This window comes from Natator depressus, chromosome 5, assembly GCF_965152275.1.
Source record: "Natator depressus isolate rNatDep1 chromosome 5, rNatDep2.hap1, whole genome shotgun sequence".
Taxonomy (NCBI): Eukaryota; Metazoa; Chordata; order Testudines; family Cheloniidae; genus Natator; species Natator depressus.
In genome coordinates, this window is record NC_134238.1 from 1,874,784 (window position 1) to 1,893,927 (window position 19,144).

The 19,144-nt window shown below is 49.2% G+C and overlaps 1 protein-coding gene across 1 annotated transcript in view; it reads right to left on the bottom strand.

Moving 5' to 3' along the window:
- LOC141987146 (phospholipid-transporting ATPase ID-like) overlaps nt 1–18,650 on the bottom strand; it is a 114,620-nt gene extending 95,970 nt beyond the window's left edge. Inside the window, exons 1-2 of the mRNA XM_074952219.1 lie at nt 18,301–18,650; nt 11,518–11,594 (exon numbers count right to left, since the gene is read on the bottom strand). Of these exons, the coding sequence (XP_074808320.1) occupies nt 11,518–11,560 (43 nt within the window). The 5' untranslated portion in view covers nt 11,561–11,594; nt 18,301–18,650. The remainder of the gene's footprint in view (nt 1–11,517; nt 11,595–18,300) is intronic.
- Between the last annotated feature and the right edge of the window lie 494 nt (nt 18,651–19,144).

Genomic DNA, 19,144 nt, shown 5'->3' on the forward strand with positions numbered 1-19,144 from the left:
ATCATTAACTCTGGAATAACTCTCTAGGTATCAGTGCAGTCACTCCAAATTTACACTGGTGTAACTGAGATCATGACTTCGCCATTGTTTTCTTCCATTCTCTGTGAGCATCCTGAATCCCCACCCCTCCAAAGCAAGGTTGGCTGCAGATCAGAAAAGCTCTCCCTTTGCCTTCCCTTGCAGCACTGCTGATTGGTTTCTAACTAAGCACTGCATCTCTCTCTGCTCCACCTCCATCTGTTTTGTCAAGTGCCAACCACTCAGCAATAAATTCTCCCCAAAGCTTTTGGTGCAACTGTTTGAAACAGTATCAAATGTAAAAATCGTGTTTCATAAAGGTTAGTTTTAAACCGTGTACACATATGTCCCTCTTGTTTGTATAAATAACCCCAAAGTACAAATTCTCATTCAGAGCATCTGCTTCGGTCTCACATCTAGTTACTATTTAACAGGACTGCAGTGACATGTAAAAGAAAACTCCACTCAGTTTGCTTAGGCCACAGCTCATAAGGCAAGGTATGCATCTCACAAGGAAGAAACCATGAAATGTTTTTGACCCTAATGAGATGAATTCTGATCCCAATTACACCAGTGTAACCCCTGAAGCAGTTCTCTTGCTGAGAACAGACACCGTTTATGACAAGAGGCCAAGTGAGAGAGACTTTGAAAAAGTCTGCTTCCTCCTTTGACATCCTGGTTTACTAATTCTACAGCTTTCTGACAAAATCCTACGGGCCCATAGCGTACACTCCCAATGACATCGGGGGAGGTCTGCCTGCTCCAGAGCTGCAGGATTTGAATGTTAGGGCTAAATTCCATTCTCCTTTACATTTGTGTAATTTGGGGTAACTCTTCATTGTCACAGGATGGCATTGAGGCCAATAATTTTGCAAGATTCGAAGAGGGACTGGACAGTTATATGGCTACCAACAATATAAAAGCTCATGCACTCTTTGGAAGGAATATCAATCATCATACTTCACGGTTAAAAGCCAGTCTCTAGCTCTTAGGGATTAGGATGAAACCTTCTTGGCGGGCAGATTATCCCATAGATGCTTATTATGGGGTTACTTGCACCTTCCTCTCAATTAGCTGGTGTTGGCCCTGCATGTTCCAATCTGGTATCCCTATATCCTATGTTCATTGACTTCAGTGGCCTTACACTGGTGATAGCAAAGGGGGAATCAGACGCGTACTGCTTAAAAAGTAAATGCGGTGATTAAATATTAGTTTTTCTACTTATGAAGCCATTATTCATGCAGGATGAAAACTGGTCTCCAAGTTCTGACCAGAGGCTTTCTTATTGTCAATTTCCAGCAAAATGTCCCAGCAACAAGAGACTCAAAAACCTCATTGGTGAGTCACAAACAATTCATTAAAAAAAGAAAAGGAGGACTTGTGGCACCTTAGAGACTAACCAATTTATAGCTTTCGTGAGCTTCAGCTCACTTCACAATTCATTCCTGACCAGAAGGTCCCTTACCTTCTGACCTTCTACTGGTGTTGGCGGGGGCGGGGGCGTGCAGAGGGGCAAGGATGTTTGAGGTGGGAGGTGGCAGATGGAGTTTTCTGCTAGCCCCAGCAATAACCTTTAACATAGATTGTTTTTTTGGGTAAAAGTAAACATGCTTCATTCTCTTGAAAGTTTTAGTTTCACTCTTTATTTCCCATAAATTTGGTGAGAATCGCTGAGCTGAACCAAGCATGAATAAAAACAGGAAACTGTAAAGAAACAAATCCCATTCATTCTAAAGAGTTACAAATTAACTTTCAGGAAGCTGTTAAACCTCTTCTGAACTGTGAGGCCTTAATTTGGGAATAATATTTGCATCTACACCAAAGAGAAAATAAAGAAACTGACCCGGCTTTTTGAGTGTCCATTGTCTGTATAAACCCTTTAAAATGTAGAAATAAATTATCTTTCCCTCTGAACTATGCTCCTTTAGAGCTAGCAAGGTCTGATTTGTCCTGTAGTGTGCAGAACACAAGAAGAAACAGACGGTCTGAATGTCCCTCTGAAGTCAAGACACTGGACTAGAAAACTCCTCATTATGGTTCAGAGAAAAAGAGTCTCAGTGAAAAATCAAAGCCAAGGTAGCCTTCCATTTGGCTGGAACCAAGCAGTGCAGTTATCCAAGTCCAGGAGCTCCAAGGGACAGTGGGATCACAGACTGATCGGGTTACCATATTTCAGGTTCCCAAAAAGAGGACACTGCTGGAGGGGGTGGAACTGGGGGGGTGGGGTACAGTTTGGGGAGCTGCAGCAGGGGTACTCACTGGAGGTGGGGGATAGTATTGCTCCGTGTCATAGTGGCAGGGCAGCTGGCGCAAGCCCAGGACACAGCAACAGCCATCCGTCAGTGCCTCCCTGCAGGACCACCTCCCTAGGGCTGGGAGCCAGCGCCTGGGTGGGTGGGATCCAGCAGCTACGGCTGCAGGGGAATAGATCAATCAGCTGCAGATGCAATGGAGGGACCAGTCATGAAGCAGACCAATCGGGGCTCTTTCTGAGCTGCAGCTTGCCTCCTCTGCAAAAACCCCAAACATTGCCTGTTATTTGAAAAATCCATCTGGACAGAGAAGAGAGGCTGTGTCTGAGAACACCCGGAAATATGCTGACCCCACACAGACAGGCCCCTGGTTGAAATACTAAGGTGCCAAAGCCAAACTGGCCCCGACCTGGAAGAGAGCCTTCCCACCGGAGACCACAGTCTCTTCCTATGAGATGCTGAGTGACATGTGGACGCCCCTGTTCTTTCACTCAAATGCCCCGAGCCCAGCCGTGCTGCCTGGGTGAGGGGATATAGCAGCACTGATCAAAAATAAATCCCTTGAAGGAACTCTTTTGGTCTTCCAAGATCCAGGAGAGGGTACCATAATTCTTTTTCATATTAAAATATAAGCAGGACTAACCCAATTACATCATGTGAAGACAGACAACTAAATAGTGACAAATTTGGTAAGTGTCTTGTATACCAGTGCTAGGAGTCTAAATACTAATGCCTGGTATTAAATGAGGAGATTGATATAATAGGCAACACAGAAACTTGATAGAACGATGATAATCAATGGGACACAGTAATACCAGGGAACAAAATAGATAGGAATGACAGAGTAGGTCATGCTGGTGGGGGAGTGGCACCATATAGGAAAGAAAGCGTAGAATCGGATAGAGTAAAAATCTTAAATGACTCCAGCTATACCACAGAATCTCTCTGGATAGAAATTCCATGCTCGAATAATAAGAGTATAGCAGTACGAATAGTCTACCGACCACCTGCCCAGAATGGTGACGGTGACTGTGAAATGCTCAGGGAGATTAGAGAGGCTACAAGACTAGAAAACTCAATAATAATGGGGGATTTCAGCTCTTCCCATATTGCCTGGGAACATGTCACCTCAGGACAGGATGCAGAGGTAAAATTTCTAGACACCATTAATGACAGCTTCTTGGAGCCACTAATCCTGGAACCCACAAGGGAAGAGGCAATTCTTGATTTAGTCCTAAGTGGAGCACAGGATCTGATCCAAGAGGTGCTTATAGCTGAACCGCTCGGTAATAGCATCAATAACATAATTAAATTTAACATCCTTGCTGGGGGAGATACCAAAGAAACCCACCACAGTAGCATTTAACTTAAAAAAGGGGAACGACACAAAAAGGAGGAGGCGAGTTAAATGGAAATCAAAAGAAACAATCACAAGAGTGAAATGCCTGCAAGCTGCATGGAAACTTTAAATACACCATAATAGAGGCTCAAACTAAATGTATACCCCAACTAAAAAAAATATTAAGATGACCAAGAAATGCCACCATGGCTAAACAACAGAGTGAAAGAGGTGCTTAGAGGCAAAAAAAAATCTGTTAAAAATTGGAAGTCAAATCCTACTGAGGAAAATAGAAAGGAGCATAAACTCTGGCAAGTCAAGTGTAAAAGTGTAATTAGGCAGGCCAAAAAATAATGTGAAGAGCAACTAGCAAAAGACTAAGAAATGCTGTCAGTTTTGGTAGTACACCTGGACGATGGTGGTACTAAAGGAGCACTCAAGGAAGACACGGTTGTTGCGGAGAAGCTAACAGAATTCTTTGTATTGGTCTTCACTGCAGAGGATGTGAGGGAGATTCCCACACTCGAGCTATTCTTTTTAGGTGACAGATCTGAGGAACTCTCCCAGATCGAAGTGTCACTCGAGGAAATTTTGGAACAAATGGATAAATTAAACAGTAATAAGTCACCAGGCCCAGATGGTATTCATCTAAGAGTTCTGAAGGAACACATATGAAATTTCAGAAGGACTAACCGTGGTATGCAATCTATTCTTTAATCAGCCTCTGTACCAGATGACTGGTGGATAGTAATGTAACACTGATTTTTAAAGTCGCCTCCAGAGGCAATCCTGGAAACTACAGGCTGGTAAGCCTAACTTCAGTGCCAGGCAAATTAGTTGAAACTATAGTAAAGAACAGAATGATCAGACTCATAAATGAACACGGTTTGTTGGGGAAGAATCAGCATAGCTTCTCTAACGGGAATTCATGCCTCACCAATCTATTAGAGTTCTTTGAGGGGCTCAACAAACATGTGGACAAGGGTGATCCAGTGGATATAGTGTACTTGGACTATGAGAAAACCTTTGACAAGGTCCCTCACCAAAGGCTCTTAAGAAAAGTAAGCTGTCATGGGATAAGAGGGAAGGTTCTCTCGTGGATCAGTAACTGGTTAAAAGATAAGAAACAAAGGGTAGGAGTAAATAGTCAGTTTTCACAGTAGAGAGGGGTAAATACTGGGGTGCTCCAAGGATCCACGCTGGGACGAGAGCTGGTCAACATATTCATAAATGATCTGGAAAAAGGAGTAAACAGTGAGGAGGTAAAATTTGCAAACAATGTAAAATTATTCCAGATAGTTAAGTTCAAATCGGACAGCGATGTGTTACAAGGCGATCTCGGTGACGGCAATAAAATGGCAGATGAAATTCAATGTCAATAAGTGAAAAGTAATGCACTTTGGAAAACATAATTCGAACTATACAAACAAAATGAAAGGGTCTAAATTAGCTGTTACCACTCAAGAAAGAGATCTTGGAGTCATCATGGGTAGTTCTCTGAACACATCCACTCAATGTGTAGCGACAGTCAAAAAGCCTAACAGAATGTTAGGAATCATTAGAAAAGGGATAGATAATGAGACAGATAATATCATAATGACACTATATAAATCCATGGTATGCCCACACCCTGAATACTGCGTGCAGTTCCAGTTGCTGCATCTCAGAAAATATGGAAAAAATACAGAGAAGGACAACAAAAATGATTAGGAGTATGGAACAACTTCCATTTGAAGAAAGATTAAAAGTCTGGGACTGTTCAGTTTAGAAAAGAGGCGACTAAGGGGGGATGTGAGCTGGATATGAGTCAGCAGTGTGCCCTTGTTGCCAAGAAGGCCAATGGCATTTTGGGATGTATAAGTAGGGGCATAGCGAGCAGATCGAGGGACGTGATCGTTCCCCTCTATTCGACATTGGTGAGGCCTCATCTGGAGTACTGTGTCCAGTTTTGGGCCCCACACTACAAGAAGGATGTGGATAAATTGGAGAGAGTCCAGCGAAGGGCAACAAAAATGATTAGGGGTCTGGAACACATGACTTATGAGGAGAGGCTGAGGGAACTGGGATTGTTTAGTCTGCAGAAGAGAAGAATGAGGGGGGATTTGATAGCTGCTTTCAACTACCTGAGAGGTGGTTCCAAAGAGGATGGTTCTAGACTATTCTCAGTGGTAGAAGAGGACAGGGCAAGGAGTAATGGTCTCAAGTTGCAGTGGGGGAGGTTTAGGTTGGATATTAGGAAAAACTTTTTCACTAGGAGGGTGGTGAAACACTGGAATGCGTTACCTAGGGAGGTGGTGGAATCTCCTTCCTTAGAAGTTTTTAAGGTCAGGCTTGACAAAGCTCTGGCTGGGATGATTTAATTGGGGATTGGTCCTGCTTTGAGCAGGGGGTTGGACTAGATGACCTCCTGAGGTCCCTTCCAACCCTGATATTCTATGATTCTATGATTCTATGTGATTGAGGCCTATAAACTCATGACGGGTGTGGGGAAAGTGAATCAAGAAGTGTTATTTACCCCTTCACATAACACACAAACCAGTAGTCAATACATTAAATTAATAGGCAGCAGGTTTAAAAAAACGTAAGAAAGTTCTTCACACAACGCACAGTGAACCACTGGAATTTATTGCCAAGGGATGTTGTGAAGGCCAAAAGTATAAAAAAAATTCCTTGAGGACAGATCTATCAATGGCTATTAGCCAAGATGATCAGGGGGACAACCCCATACTTTGGGTGACCCTGAACCTCACACTGCCAGAAGCTGGGACTGGATGACAGATGATTAATCACTCGATAATTACCCTGCTCTGTTCATTCCCTCTGAAACATCTAGCACTGGCCACTGTCAGAAGACAGGATACTGGGCTAGATGAATCATTGATCTGGCATTCTTATATTCTTATACCTCTTTGGACAGAGAGAAACAAACAGAATCCCTGCAAAGGCAAGGGAAAATGCCTCCTCTCTGAACGCCATCTCGTGACAGAGAGGGAGGTGTCCGTCTAGGACCTAGGACCTATGGCATGGAATGAGGAAACGCTATGCCTGATGTGAAGCCCTACGTCTAATCAAGACTCAAGGAACCTGCGTGAGAGTAGCACACACCGCGGGCAGGTCTAGACTTCAAATGGTGCAGCGGCACAGCTGCCCCAGTGCTGCTGCAGCCCGTCCGGGAAGATGCGATTATGTCGACAGGAGAGCTGCTCCCACCGGTGTCGTTAATCCTCCTCCCCAAGAGGCAGTGGCATGGCGCTGTGAGAAGCCCTTCCACTGGCGTAGTGCTGCCTACACCAGGGGTTAGGTCAGTACAGCAGAGTCGCTCATGGGGGGTGGATTTTTCACACCCGAGAGCGATGCTGTTGTAACAGTGTACGTTTACAGTGTCGACCTGGCCCCAGGGATTACAAGACGTGTGAACTTAACACATTCTTACACCTTCCTGTTAGTGACCTTTGCTGCTGCTCTCCTCTCTGACCTGCCCTCAGTGTGGGAGGTGGCGTCCCTTAGACTCAATGGGCCCAGCGGGAAGGAGGAGTACAAAGTGGGGAAGTTACACGTCAATGAACGAGTGACAGTCTGAGGGCTTGGCTATACTTGCGAGTTACTGGGCAATAAAAGGAGCCCCGGGCGCACTAGCTCACTCCCCGTCCACACTGGGAAGGCAGGTAGAGCGCTCTGACTCCACGGCTACAGCGCTGCTGGTCTCCACCTTGGCAAGTGGGATAACGTTTGCTGCGCCCTCGCTGGAGCGCCGCGGCGCCAGTGTGAACGAGGTGTTGCTTTACTGTGCTCTGATCAGCCTCCGGAAACGTCCCATAGTCCCCTTAAGTCACGTGGCCACTCTTGTCATTGTTTGGAATCGGCTGTAGGAATGCAGAAATGCCCTTTGAAAGCTCGGTTTCTGTCAGCCAGCTGCTTATCTGCTCCGAGAGAAAGCAACCATTTGTGTGGAATGCTGTGTGTGAGAGAGAGAGAGGCCGGGGGGGGGGAGGTCTTCTACTGTCTGGTCTTACAAGACAGTATGCTGACATGCTCTCAGCCCCCCAAAAACCCACTCTCTCTCCTCCCATATACACACAACACACTCCCTGTCACACTCCATCCCCATTTGAAAAGCACATTGCAGCCACTTGCATGCTGGGATAGCTGCCCATAATGCATCGCTCCCAATGCCTCTGCAAATGCTGCAAATGTGGCAACGCCAGTGTGCTTGAAGCTGTCAGTGTGGACAGACTGCAGCGCTTTCCCTACTGCACTCTCTGAAGGCTGGTTTAACTCAAAGCGCTCTACATCTGCAAGTGTAGCCATGCCCTGAGAGGGTCGAAGTTGGTGCCAAGAGCATGGCCAAGGGTCTGACAGAAGGTGCAAGTTACACTCAACTGGACTTGCTCCCACTAAAATACCTATGGGAAAGGAGAAAAGGCCATGGGACACTACAAGGGACCAGACTGTCCAAGCTCCTGCCAGAGAGGGGTTTGAAGCCTAGCAGATCTAAAGAGAACAAGGCCTCTTCATCCTCAGAGCCCAAGAGTCAGCAGGCAGAGTCTCTGGATCCCAGGGCCGCTATACAAGGAGTCAGCCTCCACTGCAGCATTGCTTAGCTGATGCCAGTCCTCTCTCAGAAGAGCTGCCCTTGGCCTCCCTGCTACACCTGTCCTGAGCCCTATCCCCCAGCCACAGCAGTTGTTGCAGGTGCAGAATGGAAGTTCATGCTGCTCCAAGCAGAGTCCATTTCTGCATGGATTTCCAGTGGAGACACCATGGGCTCTTGAGAAGATCACATTGGGCAGACTGGCTGCTCCCTAACTTCACTCCCTCTTGTCCCAGGCTCTGACTTGGAATCCCAGGGAGTGCAGGGTCTGGAGAGTCTCTGCGGCTGATAGCACTCCCCTGCTTTGTAGCTTTCAGATCGCTGCCACCCAGCGCTGAGCTGCCAAAATCTTAACAACCGGCTCCCTATAAAAAGTTCTGATGTAAGGGATGTGCCCCAGTATGTATTTTTTGTACCAACAGGGTTACCGTACGTCCATATTTTCCTGGGAGGAACTTTTAAAATTTAAAAATTCCTCCCGGATGGCGATTTAAGAACCAAAAAGCCGAACAAGGCCGGGAAAATAAGCGTGTGTGTTAACCCTGCCTAAAGTTCTTTTTCAAAAAGATGGGCCTGACCTAGAAATGAGCTCCGTTTCACAGGTGTGGGTCCCCGCCACACCCTGGGCGTGTGCTAGGGGGACCAGATGTCCCGATTTGATAGGGACAGTCCCGATTTTGGGGTCTTTTTCTTATATAGGCTCCTATTACCCTCCACCCCTGTCCTGATTTTTCACACTTGCTGTCTGGTCACCCTAGGGTGTGCATGTGTGGGTCCCAGCTGCTCCCTGCCCCCCTCATTGAAGCAGGTGTGCAGGGTTACTGCCCTGGGAACTGCAGGGCACCAGTGGACGTGGGGCCAGCTGCAGACAGAGGCATGGGGCAGGGCTAGCTGGAGGCAGGGGGTGCAGGGCTGGCTGCGGGCAGGGCAGGGGGTGCGGAGCTGGCTGGAGACAGGAGGGTGCGGGGTTGACTGGAGGCAAGGGGGTGTGGGGCTGGCTGGAGACAGGGCAGGGGGTGGGTGCAACAGGGGCTGGCTGCAGGCAGGGCAGGGGGTGCAGCAGGGCCTGGCTGCGGGCAGAGGGTGCGGGGCTGGCTGGAGACAGGGGCTGGCTGTGGGCAGGGCAGGGGATGCGGCAGGGGCTGGCTGCAGGCAGGGCAGGGGGTGCAACAGGGGCTGGCTGCAGGCAGGGGGAGCATGCGGCAGGGACTGGCTGCGGGCAGGGCAGGGGGTGCCCCAGGGGCTGGCTGCAGGCAGGGGCTGGCTGCAGGCAGAGCAGGGGGTGCGGGGCTGGTGTGGGCAGGGCAGGGGGTGCGGCAGGGGATGGCTGTGGGCAAGGCAGGGGGTGCGGGGGTGGCTGGAGACAGGGGCTGGCTGCGGGCAGAGCAGGGGGTGCGGGGCTGGTGTGGACAGGGCAGGGGGTGCGGCAGGGGCTGGCTGCAGGCAGGGGGTGCAGGGGTGGCTGGAGACAGGGGCTGGCTGCGGGCAGGGCAGGGGGTGCACCAGGGCCTGGCTGCGGGCAGGGCAGGGGGTGCAGGGGGTGGCTGGAGGCAGGGGGAGCGTGCGGCAGGGGCTGGCTGCGGGCAGGGCAGGGGGTGCCCCAGGGGCTGGCTGCAGGCAGGGGGTGGCTGCAGGCAGAGCAGGGGGTGCAGGGCTGGTGTGGGCAGGGCAGGGGGTGCGGCAGGGGCTGGCTGCAGGCAGGGCAGGGGGTGCAGGGGGTGGCTGGAGGCAGGGGGAGCGTGCGGCAGGGGCTGGCTGCGGGCAGGGCAGGGGGTGCCCCAGGGGCTGGCTTCAGGCAGGGGGTGGCTGCAGGCAGAGCAGGGGGTGCAGGGCTGGTGTGGGCAGGGCAGGGGGTGCGGCAGGGGATGGCTGTGGGCAGGGCAGGGGGTGCGGGGGTGGCTGGAGACAGGGGCTGGCTGCGGGCAGAGCAGGGGGTGCGGGGCTGGTGTGGACAGGGCAGGGGGTGCGGCAGGGGCTGGCTGCAGGCAGGGGGTGCAGGGGTGGCTGGAGACAGGGGCTGGCTGCGGGCAGGGCAGGGGGTGCCCCAGGGGCTGGCTGCAGGCAGGGGGTGGCTGCAGGCAGAGCAGGGGGTGCAGGGCTGGTGTGGGCAGGGCAGGGGGTGCCCCAGGGGCTGGCTGCAGGCAGGGCAGGGGGTGCAGGGGGTGGCTGGAGGCAGGGGGAGCGTGCGGCAGGGGCTGGCTGCGGGCAGGGCAGGGGGTGCCCCAGGGGCTGGCTTCAGGCAGGGGGTGGCTGCAGGCAGAGCAGGGGGTGCAGGGCTGGTGTGGGCAGGGCAGGGGGTGTGGCAGAGGATGGCTGTGGGCAGGACAGGGGGTGCGGGGGTGGCTGGAGACAGGGGCTGGCTGCGGGCAGAGCAGGGGGTGCGGGGCTGGTGTGGACAGGGCAGGGGGTGCGGCAGGGGCTGGCTGCAGGCAGGGGGTGCAGGGGTGGCTGGAGACAGGGGCTGGCTGCGGGCAGGGGCTGGCTGCGGGCAGGGCAGGGGGTGCAGGGGGTGGCTGGAGGCAGGGCAGGGGGGTGCGGCAGGGGCTGGCTGCAGGCAGGAGGTGCGGGGCTGGCTGCGGGCAGGGTGGTGGGTGCTCGTGGGGAGAGCAGCAGGACGCAGCCCAGGCCCAGCAGAGCAGCCGGGGACCCCCCAGGCAGCAGCGGGAGCCCCAGGGCCAGGGGAGCAGCAGCAGCACCAGGGCTGGTGCCCAGGGCCAGGGGGCAGCCCACGTGGCTCCCGCAGCGCAGCGCCCCCGGTGGCCGGAGGAGGAATTACATCACTTCCTGGCCGGAGCCCATCAAAGCCTCAGTGCCCCCTGCAGGGAAGCGGGTTAACAACTGGTTCTAAAACGGCTTCAAAATTTAACAACCGGTTCACGCAAACCGGTGCGAACCGGCTCCAGCTCCCTACTGCCTCCTAGCAGAGAGGTGTACCTGGGTCATTGCCATTAATTCCACATCCCCGTTTGCCAGCCGCATGTTTCGTCAGCCATTGGAGGGTGCAGTGCCACAGGGCTGTGCGTAAAAGGAGACAAGCCCAAGGTTTTCCAAGCCCAGCCATTTCCCGGGGTTTAGTTCAAGCTTCACTGTTCTGTTTAAACATTATCTTGTTCACTGGGACTCAGTTTACAGCACCTCCCTGGGGGAGTTCCCAGTGCTGGGAAAGTGAACAGAAAGTGGCTGTCCCTAGACTTCCTGGCCTACTCCACAGGTGTAAGACATGCTCCCACACATTTACGTAGGAGTCAGAGACTGGGTCCTGTGTGTACATTCTGTGGATTGTCACAGACACTGGGATCCACCTGGCTCTGCCTTACCTTTCAATTTCTTCTTTCCAAACTTTAATCCAAATAGCGGCATCCCAAGTTTCTTTCAGTGCAGTTCCATGGAATTTCTGGAGAAGAAAAGAGAAGATTAGTTACAATGGGGATTCCTGCCGCACAAAAAGTAAAGGTTTGCGGCCTTCAAATGGAAGAGTTCAATTCCTAAACAATATGACCAATGGCTGCAGTTCTTCACGTGGTGATTTTTAATTACATAATCAGCTCAGGTTTCCCAATAATCCTGCATAAACACAGGTTACTTGACTAGGACATTTGGAGCTGCTTGGTTCCTGATCCTGCACAGGGAATAGGTCAGGTGGGAGACAGGGTGCAAAGGGCCTTCCTCCCTCGTGCCACCTGCACTCACAGACATTGCCTTGGGGGTGCACAGGTATGGCCTGAGGCTAGCACTCACAGTGACAGTTAGGTTGCCAGACATCTTTCGAGCGGAACACCCCGTCGAAAAGGGACCCTGGCGGTTCTGGTCATCACCACTCACCAGGCCATTAAAAGTCCCAGTCGGCAGCACAACAGAGCTAAGTCAGGCTCCCGGCCTGCCCTGGCTCCACGCGGCTCCTGGAAGTGGCCAGCATGTCCCTGTGGCCCCTAGGCGCAGTGGTGGCCAGGGAGGCTCCGTGCACTGCCCCTGTCCCGAGCGCCGGCTCCACAGTTCTTATTGGCTAGGAACTGCGGCCAATGGGAGCAGCGGGGGTAGCGCCTGTGGATGGGGGCAGTGTGCAGAACCACCTGGCCACATCTCCACCTACGGGCTGCAGGGACATGCCGGCCACTTCCAGGAGCCACCTGAGGTAAGTGATACCCGGAGTCCATACACCCCCTATATACTCCAACCCCCTACTGTAGCCGGAAGACCCCTCCCACACCCCGACGAGTCTCCATTCCCCTGTGTGCTTGATGGATTTTGCCATGATTGCTGTCAGGAACTGAGCCTTGCCTGGCTAACAGGGCCAGCCTGGGAAGGTTGAGGTACTCCCCGTGTTGTTATTAAAACAAGTTTTCTGGACAACAGCAATGAGGCAAGGCCAACAAGCTCTCATGCTTTAGTGGGAAAGGATTCCTCATAATACAGCCACTGAGAACAAAACCACAGGCTGTCTCTGGAATACGGAGTCCCAGCACAAAGCCACAGACAACCAGTGTCTTTGCAGCAAGGGTCAGCATATTCGGTCACGGGATAATGTCCATTACTTTTAGTTCTCATGCAACTCTTCATTTTCAGCCCCCACCTATTCCACATGTTTAGGGTTTCTCTTTCATTTTTAATAAGAGCTGTTGTAGAGAACAGGAATGAGCCAATACCCTTTGTACCCTAGTACTATTGCAGTATCTCTGGGTCTGAGTTCTGTAGCTCATATCCCAGCACAGCACTAATTTCTGCCGAGCCTGATATGGAGAAACCTTGGCATTCAGTTAGTTCTGATTAAGTACCATTCTCTTTATATGCTCTGCCACTCTGAGGTTGACTCAATTCCTGATCAGATGCCTAGCATGAAGTGAAGGCCTTGAGATACAGAGGCCCGTCCTTGCAGTCCAGTATCCTGATGCCAGAACTGCTCATGAAGGACACTCTAACAGTGGTGACCTCAGACAAGCTTCTAAAGGTATAAAGCTTGCCCCGAATTCTCCACATCCAGCCCTGGCTCATGTTTTCCATACAGCTCTGTGTGTTGCAGAGAAATCTAACCAGTACAGTATTTAATACAAGAAATAATGTTATATTCATAACACAAACTGTTAAAGAAGAAAATACAAACATCTGGCTGAAACAACCTCCAGAAATGAATTCCATGCGAAAGACCCTGACCCATCTCCCACTTAAGCAACAAGGGCCGCGGTGTGTGTGTATGTGTAACTTCAACAGGGAGAATCCAGCTCTCATTTGAGATTAATTCTACCACCAGTTAGTCATCCGCAGTGAGGACACCTGAGGGGACAGGAACATCAGATTGTATATATTTTCTCCCTGTTCTAAGAACTAAATAAAGGGTATATATTGGCCCAAATGCCTCCCTGGTGTAGCTTCACTGCGGTTGTGCAGGGAATTAATTTGGTCTCCTCTCCCCTCCTGGAATTAGAGATAAACACAAACAAAAACCCCAGATCCCTGGAGAAGCTTTGATCTGGATCCAAACCTTCTTGTGCAGATCCTCTCTGCCCAAAATGCTAATGCAAAGTTGCTCCTGAGTAGCTGTAACTCATTAAGCCTGGGATGTAAAAAAAAAACCCACAGCAGCTAACACTTCATCCATCCTCCCAACTCCCATACAGCATTGGCATCAAACACAGAATTGGGATGCTCTGTTGCCCACCATACCAAGCTCAGTCACTGATTTACCAGAGTCTGCATCCCGAGGGGTGGTGGTGGTGGTTTTTGTTTAATAGCGGATTAATTCTTCTCCTGTTACTGCAAAGAGGTTTTAGCATTGTGTTCTGCACACTGTCTAACTAGGATTCATTCAGCTCCCCCCGAAAAGAGGAGTTCCACAGTCAAAGACTTGACACTGCCTCTGCGAGTCTCGCTGTGGATATTGCTTCAGCATCCATGAGAGCAGCTGCCTTGGTGGGAGAGGGGGTGTCTGTAAACCAGGTCCAAGCCTTTGAAAGTCTTAAAGATAAGAGCCAGGATCTAGCCCAGGGGTTCTCAGGAGAAAATTTTTGGTGGTCTCAGAGTGCGGCCACCAACTCTTACTGGTGGTTGCTCTGACAATTTTTCCTAAAATACTTAATTAACTTTAGGAAAAACCAATAAATATGCACATAGCCACGTCCAAATCATTGTAATTTATCGATGTAGAGGTTTGGGGTTTTTTTGTAGACTCAATAATAAAAACAATGTACAGTTGTCTCGATTCTTTACTGGATCTAAACAGAACGAAACAAAAGAAGGTGCTTTGTCTTTGTTGTTGTTTCTTTTGCTTTTTTGGTTGCTTTATTTTTAGACTTGCTAGCTAGTAGGTCTGCTGCGGTGAAAACTGATATTTATATGTTTGTTAATATCACTTGTCACAGCAGACTTGTTAGCTAGCTGGGAGGCAGTGAAAAGTGATATTAACAAACACACAAATATCGCTTTTCACAGCAGACTTACTCAGCCCTGGCAAGCTGGGGGAAAAATTAAGCCCTGGATGGAGAGGTGGGTAGGGAGGCAGTGGGGGCCAGGAGTATTGGCATGGGAGGTAGGGTGGCGAACCTGGGGCCAAAACCCAAAGCCTGTGGTCAGAGCCCAAAACCCCATAGCCAGAGCCTGCCACCCATCGCCCCAGGGCTGAAGCCAGAAGCCCACCACCCTGGGAAGGTGGCTACCCGCTCTTCTGGCGTTTGTGGCTCCAGAGGGGGACACGGCCCAACCCCCTGCTGGCAACCCCAGGGGAAGGGCCACTGCTTTGCTCCCACCCCCCCATCACTGCCTAGTAGGCTGTGGATGCAAGAAAACCTTGCATTTGAGAAATGGTGATCTAGACTGTTTCAGGAGTAAATGTACTCTCGGTGTTCTTTGCTGCTTAAGAGGCAAGCTGCTATGTGCTGCATTAGCCAGAGTTGCCTTTTGTCTTCAGCCCTGATTACAGTGAGATACAACAGCCTAATCTAAAGGCATGGCTCCCCAGGGCTAGTTCCTTGTTGAGGAAGGGCAGAGTCTCCTGCAAACTGGATGTGAAGAAGGCACTTCTGCTCTCTGCATATCAAAAGTGGCAATGAGTCCAATCAGCTCTGGAGACTTTGCACTACTCTCATGATCAGAGGGCAAATGTCCAGGATGGAGGGTGTGGTCAGTGTCTTGGCCAGCGCCTCACAATGTAAACGTCCATGTGATATTTGAAACACAGAGCACATGCCATTTGTGCACATGATAACTCTCCACAGCAGTTTAGTCTGTGAATGGGACATGTAATCGGATGGTTTTATTTGCCTCTATCTGATGAAGAAACTATAAACCTTCACAAACTTCAGAACAAAAATATCCTTCCATTAAAATACTAAATAGCTAACCAATAAATATTTAGAGGACCCAGAGCAAGTTCAAGGCAGCTGGTGGGATATGCCAGCCATCTGATCTGAGTGAAGTAATACTATGCACCATGAGAAGAGGCCCTGAGCTTGGACCTTCCATCACTATCAGCAGGGGTCGGAAGGATTGTTGAGATTTTGCAAGAAATTTTTGGAGTGAAATAGGATAGGCAAGTTTCCCAACTCATTTTTTTTATTCTTTCCAAATTAGTTTACTCACCTGTTAAGTGGACACAATACTCTCCTATGGTTGCTGCAACTAAAAAGACAACAGGTGACACACACACGGTGGTCTCCAAGACACTGCACTCTTTTCTGTGTTGAGGAGAGAAGAAACCTGTGCTGTCTAGACACCACTCTCGGGTAATGGTGGGCAGTGCTGACTTTGTAATGGTGCCACTTTAGTTAATGCTTGTAAAGCCTTCCCTTTGCAGTACTCAAGAGTTCAGCCAAATTGTTCAAATACTGGTGCCCAGAGGTAAAGGCGGATTCAGTTCTCTCTCTCTGGGCACTGAAATTGGAAAATTTTGGTCTTCAAACAAAATTAAAAACTAGTCACAATCTAGTCCCCATCATTGTAGTGCTGAGCACCTCACAGCCTTTAATGTGCATATCCTCACAGAATGTCCTGGAGGTAGGGCAGGGTTGTTCTCACCATTTCGCAGATGGGGACCTAAGGCACCAAGAGACGAAGTGACTTGCCTACGGTCACGCAGGACGTTTGTGGCAAAACAGAGAATTAAACCCAGGCCTTCTGAGCCTCAGGCTAGCGACCCAACCACTGGACCTCCCTTGCTGCCTTGGGGTGAGGCTGGGTTTGACTGGTTTCAGCCTGGAACAAGTTCTAGGAAACCTAGGTGATGAATTCTGCAAATGGGACTCATGCTGGAAGTAGTGACCCAGCCTGTACTCTAGTAGCACCAATTGGCAAGTTGAAATATTTCCTAGAAGCCCAAGTTTTCCTTTGAATCAAAAATAGGGCAGCCAGACAGCGCTGTTGAGGCTCTGAGATGAGCCAGCCCTTCAGTGATTACATTTTGAAGAGCTCTTCAAAGCTGATGGTTTTCACTGGTCCCTTCTGGCCTTGGAGTTTTTGTGATCATCTTTCTAGTCTGACCTCCTGCATAGCACAGGCCATAGGACTAGTCTGACATCCTGTGTAACACAAGCCCATACGACTGCCCTCAATTAATTTCTGTTGGAACTAGAGCAGACCTTTTAGAAAAACATTCTATCTAGATTTTAAAATTGTCAGTGATGGAGAATTCACCACAATCCTTGATAGATTGTTCTTCTGGTTAATGACCCCCACTGTTAAAAATTTGCACCTTATTTCCACTCTGAATTTGTCTAGCTTCAGCTTCTAGTCATTGGATTATGTTAGACCTTCCTCTGCTAGACTGAAGAGCCCTTTATCAAATTTCTGTTCCCTGTGTAAGTACTTATTGACTTATCAAGTCACCCCTTAACCTTCTCTTTGTTAAGCTACATAGACTGAGCTCCTTGAGTCTACCACTGTAAGGCAGGTTTTCTAATCCTTTATTCATTCTCGTGGCTCTTCTCTGAACGCTCTCAAATTTATCAACCTCCTTCTTGAATTGTGGACACCAGAACTGGACACAGTCTTCCAGCAGCGGTTGCACCAGTGCCAAATACAAGGTAACGTAACACCTCTACTCCCAGACAACATTCCTCTGTTTATACATCCAAGGATGGCATTAGCCCTTTTGGCCACAGTGTTGCCCTGGGAGCTCATGTTCAGCTGATTGTCCACCAAGACCCCCAAATCTTTTTAGAGTCCCTGTTTCCCAGGACAGAGTCCCCCATCCCATAAGTATGGGCTGCTTTCTTTGTTGCTAATGTGTAACTTTACCTTTGGCAGTATTAAAATGCATATTGTTTGCTTGCGCTCAGCTTACCTAGTGATCCAGATCGCTCTGTATCAGTGACCTGTCCTCATTACTCACCATTCCCCCAAACTTTGTCTCATTTGCAATCTTTACCAGTAATAATTGTAAGTTTTATTCCAAGTTTTTGATAAAATGTTAAATAGCATAGGGCCAAGAACCGATACCTGAGGGAGACCACTAGAAACACACCCATTCAATGATGATTCCCCATTTATAATTATATTTTGAGACCTGTCAGTTAGCCATTTTTAATCCATTGAATGTGTACCATGTTCATTTTGCATCGTTCTATTTTTTTATTTAAATCAAAATGTCATGCTGTACCAAGGAAACTCATAAAACTGTGTCCATATGAAAAGACCTAGAGCCCTACAAAGTGCCAAGATAATTACTGGGAAAGAGATACAGCCAGTTATCTGTCATGGGTTGAAGTAATGACCCAATATCAGCCATCTGTTTTCATATAAAATACTCCCTAAACTGACACATATGGAAAGCAGTACTGATCTGCACTGGACACATTTGAACAAGCTAGTGATGGTTTTCATGTTACTTCTTAACAGCTGTGGGGAGAGATTTTTGCAGAAAGAAAAGCAAACTGCACTTTCCTCACTGTGAAACAATTCAAACAATAGCCGAGTTTCCCCGAATAGTCTGTGTTTAAAATCATGCAGAGTTCAGCTCGCTCCACCCAGCAATTCTACAATTTAGTCATAAACTCCCCCCAAAACCAACGCATTTTGGTCAGACTTTACAAAGCTTCCATGTCTAAAAATGCAAACTTTCTACAACTGAAGCTGACAGAAAAACAAACAAGGCAAAAGAGAGCATTAAATCTTACCCTTGAAGACTTTTAAAAGTCACAGCAACAGTTACTGCCCTCCATAGCACTCGAATACACTCCTCTCTTCTCATTTATATGCTGCTTTATCCCCTCCCTAGATCAACTTAAACTCCTCTGGTTATTGCACACGCAGGATGTGCATCTAGGAAAGCAAAGTTGTTCTAAACTGGGAAACAAGCCACTATAGGGTTGTCTCAGACGTTAAAATCCACTGCAGACCCGGTTTCCTCTGTGATGAACTGGTGACTAAATTTACTCTTAATTCCTTACTACTGACTTCACTGACTGGCCTTGGCTACTTGCCAAATTCTTCTGTCTTTTCCCCCCTCCTGTTTCCTGTAGATAGGGAAAGTGGATTTGCTCCTTTAAACAAATAAAAAATAAAAATAAAAATGCCAGTCACACCAAGCTGTGAAACGCTCGGGCAGGAAGGCAACGCACCCAGCACAGGAGTGTCCAGCCTGGATTCCAGGGGCCACTGCTACTCATTCCATACTAGTGTGGAGGGTTTTAGAAAGGGAAACGAAAAGGCAGAGAAAAAGAAAACACTTTGAAAAGGGGGAAGCAAAAGGAGGAACTTGTGAGTGGATCCATTTCTGAGCACCAGAGAGCCCTTCTCTGCTTTTATCCCAAATTCAGTTAGCTCTCTTTAGGCACAGAGGAGCTGCCATACCAGAATTAGACCGGGGTCCTTCTCATCCAGTCTCCTGTCTCCAAAAGTTGCCGGCAGCAGATGCTACAGAGGAAGGTGCAAGAAACCACACAGACTACGTCATAACCGAACTACAGGGTTTCCTCCTAGCTCCAAGGCTGCTAGTGGCTGGCTTCTGTCACAAAGCAT